Genomic DNA, 15840 nt, shown 5'->3' with positions numbered 1-15840 from the left:
GCTCCACCGCACCGCCGGCGGCGCCACGCACACCGGTTCATTCATGCGTCGTCGTCGTCATCGCCGCAGTCGACGGAGGCGGCGGCGGCACACGAGGGGCTGCCAGATCCGAGCGCCGACCGTCCGGCGTTCCGATTGGTCGACGGCCGCGGTTACGTTATACGGGATACGCGCACTCACACAGGCGCGCGCCGACACGCACACGCGCGCACGCGGACGCACACGTACGCGCGCACACAGACGCGGCGACACGCACACGCACACACCGGCACAGCGCGCGCACGTCTCCAGCCGCGTCGGAAGTTGTCGGGTTTCGGAGTGTGTTCGGTCCTCCGAGTCGGACCGCTGTACTGTTCCACTCGCCTCCGAACGCGGACCGCCGCCGCAGTCGTAAATTACGCTAGCACGTGGCCCCCAGCCCCGTCCGACGGACACGTACACGACGGTATAATATTGTTGTTATTGTCGTATTATTATCGTAATTTAATCACACTATTTGTTGTTATTCGGCCGCGACGCGCGAGTGATTTTTTTTTTTTTGTTTTTTTTTGTCGTCCGACTTATTATATCACTGCACATACACTATTGTCGCGGGTACTCGAAAATTTTACTACAATTTTATTATTATTATTATTATTTTATTTATTTTTTTTCTTATTAATATACCGAATTTTCGTTTTCGAGTGCGTTCGATTTCGTGTTTTTTTTTTTTTCGTCCTATTCTCTTCTCCGTCGGCACACAGACATTATGACGCCGTTTTCGAATGGCATGTTGGAGACCTGACGACGTACGATTTACACATTTTATATACGCTCGTAAATACGATATACACGCATATATAGATATAACACGGTTCGTCGGCCCTCCGGTGAGCTTTTCGTACAACAGACGCGGACCGGTCGTCGTCAAAGGTAAACGTCGCAACGAGGCGTGCATCTGAGCGCGCGCGCGCGACCCGAACCGCTTAGATGAACATGAGTTCGTATCAGTTCATGAACTGCTACCAGCAGAGCCAGCAGGCCCAACAGCAACAGGGCCGGGCCGTCACATCGCCGGTCGACCCGCTGCAGACGGGCAACAGCCCGGGTGGCGGCGGTGCCGCTTCCGCCTCGGCCGCCGACTATTACGGGCAGGCGGCCCAGGGCGGCGGCGGCGGCGTGTACAACGCGGGCCCGGCCGCCGGTTGTTACTCGCCGCAACAGTACGCGTCTCAGTACATGCAACAGTCGTCGCCGTCCATGATCGACTACACGCAACTGCACTCGGTCAATCACCAGCAACAGCACCAGCAGCACCAGCAGCACCAGAGGCTGCAGGCAGTCGCGGCTGCCGCGGCCGCGGGCGCCCACCTGCAGCACTTGCAGCACCACGGCGGCGGTGGCGGCGTCGGCGGCCTGCCGTCGCCCGGTGGCGGTGGCGCCATATCGCCCATATCGTCGGCGCTTAACAACAACGTCGTCGGCATGCCGTCCGCGGCCGGCGGCGGCGTCGTCCAGTGCAAGTACGAAGTGACCGCCTCGGCGTCGGCCACGCCGAACGGCATCAGCTCTCCACAAGACCTGACCACGTCCGCGGCACCTCCACCGGGGTCCCGGTCACCGCCGCCAGCCGTCGTCATGAAATCTGTCCGGTCGTCCGGCGGCCCGGTGGCCGGTTCCTCGCCGGCCACCCAAGGGCCCGTCTCGCAGACGTCCTCGTCGCCCGCCTCGTCCATATCGTCCACGTCGTCGAACGGCGGCGGCGGAGGCGGCAACGGCAACGGGCCCGCTTCTTCGGGCGGCAAACAGGGCTCCGGCCAAAACCCGCCGCAGATCTACCCGTGGATGAAGAGAGTTCACCTCGGACAGAGTGAGTACACCGACTTTCAACTAATGCCGACACCGGTTTACCTGTCATTTAAATATATGTATTAATAAGTAGAACATATTATATTGCAATTTCGCGTTATGTTTAGTCAAATTAAAATTATGATGATACGATTTTTATGATCGTAAAATGCACAGTATAGAGTACCGTATATCATCGAATTTCGCAAAAGTCACGATAATCGGAATAGGCAAAATAATAATATACGTATTATAGGTACGGTGCGTTTTTTAATTTGTCTTAAAATTTGCGATTGTGAAAATTAAAGACATGGTAGACACGGGAAAACATCATTTTTAAAATATTTATAAATTACCTATAAGGTATTTTAGCGATTTTAATTTTACGCATTGTCAAAACTTACATACTTCGAAAAACTCTAATACTGAAATATTATTTTGAATCGTACGGCCTGCTGTGTTTGAGATTGTATATAATTTGAATATATAGGGTAAATCGTGGTTAAATATATTTTTGACAGAACCTGTTTATGATTTCTCACATAAATCATTCCACAGATATATTTTACTATTTTTATACACGTGTACGTAATAAAATCTTTATACGTTATAAAATAATTAAATATTTCTATGATAACACTTTTATGGTTCAATTTTAAAGTGATATGACAAATATAATTACTATAAATGTTACATAACTGAAAGTACTAATAATATATTATTGACAATAATTTTTTATGACAGTCAAATGTTGAGTATTCAATAATTTAATTAACTTTCAATTTATCACGTAGTTAAAAGCATAATTTAATCTATAGTTCACGATTAGCATTTATTTGAGTTTAATTTCGGATATTTATTGATCAATTTATATTAAATTAATTATAAACATTTTCATCTAATAAACATTTAACATATTAATAAATATAATCATATAAAACAATTAATGGTAATAAAGTTGTTGTGTACTCGTTTTTTTTAGATAATAATTGACACATAAAATTAAAAATCAAATTAATATGCCTGATAAAAAAATTATTCAGTGCCTAAAAAATTAAATTCCAAACTATTAATATTAATTTTGATATTAAACGAAAAAATAACTGTGGATATATTCTGTTTAAATTTCGAATAAATTATTCTATAAGTCTGGAATCAAAATATAATAATATTCCGAATAATAAAATAATGTTAATTTAGAGTCAATAATACACCACTGAGATCGTGCGCGGGTAGTTAAAACTCGATTTAAACACCGATAAAAATATTGTTGCGGTTGAAAATAATTTGAAAAAACAACCCTACTTCGAACCAAACAATAGGATTGTATAACACATTAGTTATAGGCGTTTAAAAAAAATCTCTAACGACGGTTTAATTGTTAAATTATTTTTTTTTATCAATCCACATCTGTATAACCATGTATCAAATTATACGAAAATAATATGCACTGAAATTTGCCGTTACAATGAAACGATTGTGCTTGAAATAATTATTAGCGATCTACGCTCAAATACTGTATTACGAATATTATGATTGTATCAAAATATTATTCAATAACACGGTTCCTGGAATACGTTTGAAATATCATATTTTGAGTAGGTCAAAATTAAAAATACTGTGCATGGAATACTTAATACTAATATTGTAAAACTGCTAGGTATTTATATAATTATAATATAAAATAAAAATAATAATAATTATTATGTACATGTATAAAATTGAATACTACTTGTTACTATAATGGTATACCATTATAATAGATAATTATAAAAAAATAAAAATCCCGTTCTATAATTTTAATGATAGACCGTCACGTTGAAAAAAAAATGATTCTTCAGTAAAAAGTAAAAACTGATCTCAGTAAACTTCACCTTAGCCAAAATAGTTAAATTTTTTGTTACCTAACCAAAATTTCGAAAAAGGTGGATAGCATAATATTTCTCCATTGTTTCGGTTTCTTAGCTCTATTCAACTTCAATAATAAAAGCACTACGAAATAAGACAATTAATAATATGATTTTTTTTTCTGGGCGTACAGTTACTAAAGTAAGTAAGGAAGTTAATTTAGCAAAACACAAGTATATAGTTTTTTAGGTACTTATAGAGTATGCCCTTACCACAATCATTCGACCAACTGTATTCATATATTTTGTATATTGAAATTTAATACACAATTCTCATCGCATTTTTGATATATTTATATATTGCTACCTAGGTTAGGTTAGATTTTGTAGCTATATAATAAATTAATGAATATACCAATTTAATAATACTGTTTTATGATTGAAAATTATTCATTGCAGTTCTGCAAAAACACACATATTTAGAAACCGTCAGCACTGTCTTGGAAAAAATAATAAAACGAACAAAATCGGCAACCACCCTTCTTTGAGTGCCATCTAAGTTTCTATAAAATTCTTAACGTATAATTTATAAATATGCATATTTTTTATGCATGCATAATGCAAAATGCGAATATATATATATATATATTATATATTTATGTAAACAATAATATTATGTACCTGTACGGTTTCAGAGCGTAAATGCGTACCACAATATTATTATTTAGTGTAATATACAATTTATTTGAATCATAACATGCTAAACTTCATGCTCATTGCTTACACATAGTCATATAATACTTATATAAGTATTGTACACATATAGGTACGCGAGCCAAGTGAATAAATCTCGGGACCCGCATTACATAGCAATATACTCGTATAATCACTGTACTTGCAAAGGGGCTGTTTTGATATATACGCGTGGGATCCCTCATTCACGCAAATAAAGAGCGTGATCATCACCCAGTCGCCCTTCCTGGTTATAATATAAGAAGCCGTTTAGAGTCAAACGTCGTCGTCGTTACTGTTTTCGCGGTCCCCTTACCAGCTTGTTTACATTTTATATACGTGTACGGAAAACGCACTGTGACACAATTATTAGTCGACGATTGTCTCGGTGTGACTATAGTTTTTAATTTTTAGCAAAAAAACTGCGTGTGTATTATTCCATCTATCATAAAATATAATTTACCAAAACGGTATATTCTATCTAATAATTAATTACAATTTATTTTACTAAAACTTAATGTATTGCTGATAAATTATGATCATTATTATCGAGTATATTGAAATTTTTTTAAATTATATGTTTTTATATAACATATTTTTTTTATTCCTACAGTATCTTATTAAATTTCAAATAAATCATCATGTGGTATATTACGGATCATCACCATTCCTATCGTCATCGACTTATCATATCGTAACGTTTCGTTGTGGACACATAAAGGTCGAATCGTAAAACGCTGAAATACGTGACTCAACGATTTTATGAATATCGAAACAGTTTTTATGATACCGTTACCTTCTGCATAAACTCGTACAGCGGGGAAAAATTGAGTGGAAATAGTATGTCCATAAAAGTTATCTAAATCAAGTCATCGTGACTGCATGTGAATACAGATCTTTTGACCGTTGTTAAAATAATCTGCAAACTGTTGATATGTATAGGGTATAAACACAATACCATAAAGGACGATAATATTTGAACGTCAACGTCGGTTTTTTATTTTTCTTATTACTAGCCGCAGACGATATCAGCTATAATTACCATACCATTATAACAATACGACCGTCGACGTTGCGTAACTTGTATAATGAAATATAACACAACACAATTAAGTGTGTATCTATAAAAATATTATAACATTAAATTATACAGAAGCGTCGCGTACCTATAAGCATATGTATAATATAGGTACTTTTTAATAATTCGTGATTATTCTATGATAATTCCTAGTTGATCTCAGTTGTCGGTCTCCTATTACACATACATGTTGAGTTTACTCGAACATATGTGTCTAACCACATAGAACGTTTATTTTAAAACAAAACTGGAGCTCAATAATACAAAATAGATTTTAAAATATATCGCAAGCCATGCCCAAATTCACCTTTAAGCGATTCGCTAATTAATAAGACCGATTTTTTAATGGTACAATTGCCCTACAGGGCTACAGATCTTCTGTATTCAAATGTTGATTAAGTATAGGTACAATTAGACAGTATAATAATGTATCGTTTCAAGTACTGTTTATTTGCGACCCAAAATCATTGTGAAACGCTGTGCGGGTTCATGCACTGTACATAAGCTGCATTAATTCTATGTATCTATAGCGGATTCAATAATCGCATTCAAGGTACCAGATCCCGCGTGCAAAATAAAACCACAATTTTCGGGTTTTCTCCTCTTGCCACGATTGAACTAGCGCGCGACTATTATTATAGACGATTTTATATACGCATAGAAGTCGGGGGCGGCAGGTGTTAGCGCGTAATGGCCGTTTCCCCCTACACTACGACCACAATTTTTGTACCCCCACGAAAAATCAACCCTCACCAATACAATGTAATGTGTTTATACATTTATTATATGAACGGTGATAAAAATTTTAAATAAAAAAAAAAATCAGACGAACAAAACCGTTTTCCGAATTGCGTATACAATGTAAGGGGGTTAGCGGGCCACTCGGGGGCGCAAATTTCGGGCCGTCGACAGTGGTAGTGGTGACGACGGTTACATAATATACACGATGAGGGTCGTTCGGGTCCGGGTCGAGGCCGTCGCGCGTGCAGTTGTGGGACGGTCGCCTGTCAGTCATTCGGTCGTATCGTCGCGGCTCTGCAGCACATACGCCACTTTGTGTGTAGCGCATATTATATACCTATTATTATTCCAACGAATGGTAAGAATCCTCGTGCCGCCGTTTTTGTACGGTGATAGTTATAATTATAATACGCACACGTGCAGTAAAAAAAAGGCACTGCCGAGGTCGATAGACATTTTGAAAAGAATTCGGAGAGGAAAAAAACCAAAATGATTTGATACAAATACGCCGCTTCGGCTTCGCTTGTACGAACTATAAACGAACAGAAAATCGTAATTAAATAATTATTAAGGTTTATGGTTTGACCACTCAACGATTTGGAAATATAGCGTCTACAATTCATACTGCGGACAAAGGTTAGGTTATAATATTATGTGCGCACAGACGATAATGTATTTCTTATAACATTGTGTTGTATCTAACCGATCACACGAACAAATATTTTACAAATTAATATTTCCCACGCGATTTCATAATAATTACAGAAATGTGTCATTGCAGTGTTTATTTTATTCACTCGACATGAACACTGGCTCGACATTGCGTAACTATTGGCCTGTGATAATAACACACGCACGCGCCCGCGTAATACGCGTCAAACCATAATGACTTTTTCCATTAAACATTAGGTATACTAGTAATCGGTCGTCGATTCAGGAATGAAAATAGGGAGGTGCTAAAGACAATAAATCATGTTTAATAATACGTGCATGCACGCTGTTGTATTTATAGCCAAAACAAGGCGCATTTAGTAAATATAGATTAGTCATGTATAACTGTATTAGGTAGAGGTATATTATATTATACTTGATTTAAATATTTCTCGATATTAGACATAATTATATTATAAGATTTAAATAAATTTAACCTTTCTTATATGTCAGTTAATACTTGACTTATAAATTATAAATATATTATATAGACAAATCCGAGCCTTGTGTATCAATTTTACAAGATTCAATTAAATACTTATTACAAAAATACACTACTATCTAGATTGGTTCAGGAATGAATGATATATTAACGATTAAACAAGTTTGATCTTTAGAATGAACTTATATACATATCAATATATTATATTATTCGTACAAAATTATCGAAACGTTTAGAAATACATTTATTCCGTATATAGTTGTTTCCAAAATTTTTAAGCATTAAGCATTACTATATAAACATACGTTAATTATATTTATATATTATTATGTGTGTGTGAGAATGTTTATATTTTGAATTTTTTTGTTTGTTGATATATTTATTTTTTACGACATTTTTCGTCCGTTTCTGAGCAAGAAGTAATAAAACGATATTTTTTCAAACACACACGCGTGTGACTTGTTTGCTATAATATTATGTGACGAATGCATTTCAAACGTTATAAATATACGTATGCAGCGCCGTTATTAAATAATATCGCAATGTATGAATGTATTATGACGGACTTGAAGATCTCGTAAAATAAGCGTGAAATAAAAGTAATATATATTTACAAACGAACAGAGCAAATAAGTATTGTTAGGTCAGTCGTGTGTATATTTGACGGACATAGGAAGCTAGGTCGGATCTGGTTTAGACTTTTGCTTTCAACTAGGAAACGATAATATAATAATATCACTATGCGCTGGGTATATACCCATATATTATTTTATTTATACACATATAATATACTTAGTTGTATGTACTGAATATACACATATTATACATATATAACATAATATAAAATAATAATATAATGTTCGTCTTGCATATCAATAATAATTATTGTTTAAGTCTCACGCCTTCGGGCACTGCCGCCGCCGCCACCGCCGCCGTTGTTATATTGTACGTACGAGTTTGCGCTTGTAATATTATGTGTATGTATATAGCTATAAGTATAATACGCGTCTTACGAGCTGTATTATAATACCAGCGCAGTTTATACATTTATAAAAAAAATGTCTATGTATCGTAGGTACTCACCAATAATTATCGTAATTGATCGAGTCGTTGACGACGGGGGCGTTTATCCGTATATATACCAAAACCATTATATACCGGTACATTATACGTATATAATAATAACAATATATGAAAACTATAAAAAAAAATATGGAATAATATGATATAGGTATATAGATTTGTATAATACCGTGATATTTTATATAAGATAGCATTAGGCTGATAGGGAGGTTATAAATCGTACCGCATGTTATCAAACACTGCACGTTATAATGTATTATAATTTGTAACAAAAAATAAAGATTTCGGATTTTTCATTTTAAATAGTCGTCGTGGTTTCGCTTTTTTATACGTCACTTCATTTTTATTCGCGCTTTTTTACTCTTATTTATTTACAATAATTGTTGTACGACAATTAGTAATATGAAATGCGTTTTATACACGGGCCAAGTGATTAATTATAATTACGTCATATTTACACTTAAACATACATATATATTAATATTATATATTTATATTTATATATGTGCGCGTACATATGTTTAGGAGACGCACGCTCGTCTATTATTAAATCTTCACGAAACCGCCGAATGAAAACAGACGGAACGTAACCAAATTTTCCATCCGTCAACATATGAAATTCACAAAATTTAAATTTAAATAACAGTACCTAATGTAGTTATTGAATACGCATTTGTTATAATTTTTGCATTGTATAGTTGATAACTAAATATATTTTATCCCGTAAATTATAATTGGACTTGCATTGCTAAATTATTACATTATATTATGTACACACGTTATGTAAATAGGTACATGTAAAAAAAACCATAAACTTTTATCTAAAACGTATTATAATAATAAGATGTACCATCGTAAACTATTAATAAAATTAATTCGCCATAGATAATATTATTAATATTATAACTGTGACTTAGCGACCGGTATACGCCCAAGTTGGCGCTCCTCGTCATTTCGGATGTTTGACTGCATTTATTTTTGATAGACTGTAACAAAAGTTAATTTTAATAGGCAAATTAAAATTCGTAAGTATTTTTTAAGAGACATCGTTGTTTATGATTAAATGTCGAAAAATTTAGTTTCTATTTACCTACTTATTTTGTTTTTCCTCATCTTTGCAAAACTATTCAATTTTAACATACGGGTTACACAGTTTACAAAATGTATATAATATTAAAATGTATAACACATACCAACCAATACCAAAATTAATTCAAACATACTTATCAGTTATCATGGAAGTCCAACTCTACGAATTTTATGTATTAAAGTTGTTCATGCTCTTCATAGTAACATTTCAATTCTTCCTATATCAATCCAAACTAAAATGTTGTAATAATTGACCTTCGGAGAAATTTGAATTATATTGTAATAATTTGCATAATAAATATGATCTTATATAATAAAACTCTAATTGATAATATTATTCTGCGTATTGAAATTGTATATTAATTATACGAAATAGTTTGAACGCACAGATTGAATAAAACATATTGATATTAGTGTTTAGTTCTAGCACTGTACAGCATTAATTAAACAATAAATAAATAGTTTAACTTTTATACGACTATTGTATACATTTAAATTAAAATTAATAACGCAAAACAAATGTTATCTGATATAAACAAATCATATATCAATGAGCAATGGCACAATCTCGTGCATATATCATAATTTATTCGCAATATTATCATAATTTTTAATGATTACAGCAACGTTACAATGTTATAACAACACGTTTGATCCGATGATCAACAATTGTCATTATACAATAAAACCTGCAAATTACCGATAGTGTCTGCTTGACCTAGAAGAATAAAAATCTTTAATATAAATTTATTATTGTAAGACTTGATCTAATTTATAGGTTATTACTCGTTAAACAGTACATATTGGACGAATCTAAACACGACCACGAAAAATCACATATATTTATACTGTGTAATTAAACAAACGTGCGTGAAATTATACAACACATAAACTCGCTCGTACTATATATTTACCATATTATAATTTACAATGATTTAATACTATAACATATTTGCACTATAACGATCATATATTCTTCTAACAACATACAACATCATACGAAAATATTCATTATAGTTAACTATAGTAAAGTGTACGCGTACTTTTTATAGAGGTTTATAGAGGTACCTATGTCTTGCAGCAGATAGTTGCAGTATGCGCCAATTTGTTGCGGTGGTCTACATTGTCCAATTTCCGGGCGTTAAAAATTTGTATTGACATAAAATCGCCTAGATCGTATGGATTATGACATGGATATTTATTCAAACTTGACCCATGTTAATGAAGTCTTGCTACAAAGTACAAACCTAACCTCGCTGCTAACACGACTACAGCTTATAGTTTATACCGTTGTACGCGCAAACGCTCGCCGCGAATATTCGGAAATAGTTTTCCGGCACACATGACGATGTCCTGCGGCGTGTTACAGAACCGTCTGTCGCGCGTGGTGTAAATTATGCTAACGAAAAAACCAAAAGAAAAAATACCCACGTCCGTACAAATGATGGGAGGAAAAAATACACGCGTATATTATATGCGGGAGTCGCGCTCGTATACATCACATATTATACATCACACGCGGCGTAAATAATGTGTTTTTGGCGATCGAGAAAAAAAGCGAAATAATAGTAAATCATATACAGAAGACGTTTTATGTATGCCGCCGACGACTGACTGACTGCGGCGGGAGTCAAATCGGTCAGGTTAAATGTGCCGTGTTACGCGCGTAGTCGTCCTCTCTTTTGACTAGCGCGCCAAAAAGGGGAGAGACGGCGTGTGTTTGAGCGTTATAATAAGTCGTACAATAAATTAAAAAGACAAAAAGAAATAAAAATAAAGATTTAAGAAAAAAATGTTAACCCCAATTATCGGCAACATTATTATGTTACATATTGTGTCGTATAATGTATTATATGCAAGTATATATATATATAGGATTTGAGGTCATACGCGTACAACACTATCACCACTACTGCCACTTCTACTATTACTACTACTACTACTACTACTATTACTACTACTACTACTACTACTACTACTACTACTACTACTACTACTATTACTACTTCTACTACCAATACTAATACTACTATAAATATTACGATTACTACTATTATCGGCGGCGTGTTGAGCAGACAATCCGTTGTAGTACTACGGCGCGTTTTTAAAGGGGGCGACGGTGCGCGCACGGGGACCATATATTGTCGGCCGGCCGAGGACGTCGTAAATTATCGGTGGCGGACCCTCCGCCCCCGCCGTCGCACACGGCCCCGGTCGGGCGTTAATTAAATAACTGTAATGGAGATAATATTGAAACATACAACACACACGCACGCACTCGTGCTATATACGAAGCATATTATGTAGCGTTTAAGACGTATAATAAACTACTTGTAACATCAATGCGTGTATGTATGTGTGTGTGTTAAAATTTCCAATGAAGACGTTTTTTATGGACCGCGAGTATGTGTGTATATACGTACAACATATATATATATATATATTTATAAACAATATATTATATCATATGATCGTAGCTGTACCGCGGCGTGCCGGCGGTCAGATTCAATTCGTGTCGGAATGATTTAAACGCGTACGTGCAATCGACAAATATAGATATATTATATACCTACACGCGTATATATTACACAAATGTGGCCGATATGGTTTCCGTTCAAGCAAGAGTTGTAATATATTATTATATTATGTTTCTGCGGAAGACGGCGTCCGCACAGGTACACCGCGGTATACAGGTACCATCGTCATGTGAATTTCAAATCATATAGTAATAGTAATAATAGCATATATATGCCCAACTGGACGGCTCAATATTTTGGACTAATCAAAAATAAAAATTGAAAATCTTCAATTTATCGTTTATCGTGTTTCTTATTACATACATAATATTGTGCATATTGCATACTTATCTGTCGTGACCACGGTTCGTCATTGTTATGAAGCCAATATTTTACTTAAAAAAATTAACACACTATAACTATGTATCAATAACTATCGTGTTGGAACAAGTAAATGCACACAAATTTCTCAGTAATATGTTTGTTTTCTAATTATTATTTATAAATTTGTTCAATACGTATACAAAAAGCAAAAAAATTAATACACTTGTATGATCTTATTATGACATGATGACTATCATGATAAATCTATACGCGTTTTTGACGTCAATCGTTGTACATTTTCCGATGAGCATCGATTAATCTGTGCTTACTCAACTTATCACACGCTTACAAATCATATTATTAGATACTTTAAAAAGTTTGAAACACTTTTAGAAATACTGCAGGTTTACTTTTTGTAAATGTATAACTGGTAGTAATATACCGATAATTATAAAAATCTACTTATAAATAATAAATATAAAATCAAAATCCTATTTATTTTTGCATGGTAGTTACAGTACCTAATAGTAATTATTAAGAAATTCATATGCCACCTACTCGTACCTATATGATGCAAATTTTCAGACAAGATTAATGTGATATAAATTCTTCCTAGTTTCATCTAAAATGGCAAATAGTACCTATAATATGTTTGGCTGAATTGCTAAAGAGCATTAAGCAGTATAATATACATAGAATATTTGTTAATATGTGTGCTTGTACTGAGAGTGGTTCATTTGACATTTTAATGGCATGCGGTCGAAACTATTTATTTTTTTACTATATAGCATTTATTAATAATTTGTCAAAACCATTTCTGAGAACTGAATAGTGGTTAATGTATTAAATTTAAAATAATATTTACTAGAAAATAAATAATAGTAATATTACAATGACTAAAAATATCTTTTAGCTATAAAAGTAAGCGTAACATCATCATACAGTTACTATAAATAGATATAACTAATAACTTTATAATATATAATATTATGGTATAATAGTTAATATATTTTTTTATATCTATACTACAATACTTAAACTTAGGTTTAATCATTACAATGTTGGTCATTTTTGTGTTTTTGGGTTTTATCATTGTAAAATTTTAGATATTAACAACATTTACATGACACAAAATAATTTTTGAAACCAAATAGTTCTTACTTTTTTAGTTAACTATTCGAGTGAACGTATTACAACAGTTGTTTTATTCCTTTACCTATTTATTTCACAGAACATTTTCAACCAAGTATTTATCAGTTATATTGCGATTAGATCACGCGGGGTATTTCGATCAGATTATTAAACCCCAACCCCCGTAAACACGATACTGGCACGTCTCAATCGCATTGTGGCTGCGCTCAGTTTATTTTTACGATGAAAATGGTTTTATATGAAAAGCATACGTCGCGTCCGCCGTATACACAAACCAGACGGAAACGCGAACGCATAAACACTAAACACACCTGCAACAACGGTGCGGTCCTCGCCAACAGAATGAAGAGCCTATGTACAACATTTATTGTAGTGAAATACTAATAAAAATAATTAATAATAATAGTAACACGAAATAATATTATGTTTGAAAATGTGTTACTATATAAGTGCTTATAGAAATACCTATTGGCCGATACACGCTATTATTATTTAGCTACATTTAATTAATTATTATTATAATATTGTCGGGACGAGTTTAGTGTTACCTTATACAATATTATACGCACTTATTATAAAATGTGTATGCTGTCGCTTCGGCTTTGGTTCGCGTGATTTATGTCGTATAAAGTACTATAAACGACGAAATCAACGGATTTTTGTCTTTTTGGCGGCGGTGACAAAAGAAAGTTATAATTAAAACTTTGTTTGCCGCAAGCGCGCGTGCAAGTATGTGTGCGTACATAGTGTTCTGGCAAAGTATTTTTTCTCTGTTTTAATATTTATATATATAATATATATTATAAAACCGTTCAGAGATTTTTATTTTTTAAATAAGCGTTAGTAGTGTGTTTTGTAGAATGATTTATGTGCTGAACGCAGGCGTGGGCCATATAGCGTACATGCTCTCTCTATTAAACCAGCTACTATTATAATATTATGTATACCATTACACACACCCTGCGTTTAACAGTGTGTCAGTCACTGATACGAAAGAACACACGTAATAATAATAATATGATTATTTAAATGTACATAAAATATGCTTGGGTGAAGGTATATTATGCATTGCACCGTACAATTCTTAACGTATTGTCGTAAATGTGGTATATTATTGCATAATTATGCTTCTGCAAAAAGACGCGTGTTATGAAGACGGGAAAACAGGTTTGGACTTTAGTAGTATTTAGGGGTTAAGGGCGCGTGTCTAGAGATAGAATAATATTTATAATTCTTAAATGTAATTTTAGATACAGTTAGTATTATTATTTTTTTTAGTAGGTAATTTTATTAGAAAAATAAAATATATCATAAAGGTCAAAAAAATATATTTTATATAAATTTAAAAAAAAAACATATGGTTATGTTTACAGACCTACAGTATAATACGTGATAAATACTCATATAATATATTATTCTATGTATACTCACGTTGAACGATGATGGACGAATATAATATAGAAAATGTCGTCGACGACGCAAACCGTCGCCGCCCGAACAAAATGTCTGTTGCACGAGTAGTTCGCCAATCACTAAAACATATAATAATAAAATTACATATAATATATAATTCGTCGTACAAGTCAAACGACAGTGCATATTACATACCAGATGTTTGAATTTTTTTTTCTGTTTTTAAATTACGATTTTGTTGAAAACTTGCTTCAACCGAATGAGTTTGTTTATTTATCAACTTTTAATCACGTTAACGGATTGCTACAAAAATGACAGGGATTAGAATTTAACTACATCATGATTTATATAAATTTGAATAGTACATAAAAATCACATAACAGTAGAACTAGAACGGTAACAGGTGTGTGTATGTATTATGTATACATACATATTGTATATTCTATGAATAAAGCGACAATAACAGTAGTTCAATAAAAAATATAATATTGCATTTTTTTATAAAATTATACTTTGGGAACAATATTAAGATTTTTCAATATTTTAAGATTTAATAACTCCTTAATCCTAATATACATTATTATAATATGATATATCGTAGTTTTAATTTTAATTTTTAATAAAAATACGGATTTAGTTTCAATTTAAAAATGTTCATTTCAATTGTCATCGCTTATCACAAAGCCCGTATTAATGGGGTAATGGGGGGGGCTATTCCCCTACACGATCCCTAGGCTCACTGATTTTGGGGGCCCATCTTTATCTCCAATATAAATTTATATTTTAAATGCGTTTAAAAAGATTATATGAAAAACTATTTTGGTGAGTAAAATAGATAATTACTAGTTATAAAATAAAAGTATTCTTAATTTTATATTAAGAAAA

General features: G+C 33.8%; 1 protein-coding gene across 1 annotated transcript in view; it reads left to right on the top strand.

The window, feature by feature from the left end:
* Positions 1-323: 323 nt before the first annotated feature.
* The window catches only part of LOC112600074 (homeotic protein Sex combs reduced), a 29553-nt gene continuing 14036 nt past the window's right edge, over positions 324-15840 (top strand). The window contains exon 1 of the mRNA XM_025347263.1: positions 324-1849. Coding sequence (XP_025203048.1) covers positions 970-1849 — 880 coding nt within the window. The 5' untranslated portion in view covers positions 324-969. The remainder of the gene's footprint in view (positions 1850-15840) is intronic.

The sequence above is a fragment of the Melanaphis sacchari genome, unplaced genomic scaffold (genome assembly GCF_002803265.2).
Source record: "Melanaphis sacchari strain LSU unplaced genomic scaffold, SCAv2.0 Contig0_pilon_pilon, whole genome shotgun sequence".
Taxonomy (NCBI): Eukaryota; Metazoa; Arthropoda; class Insecta; order Hemiptera; family Aphididae; genus Melanaphis; species Melanaphis sacchari.
Note: the sequence above shows the minus strand (reverse complement) of the source record. Positions and strands in the feature narration are given on the sequence as shown.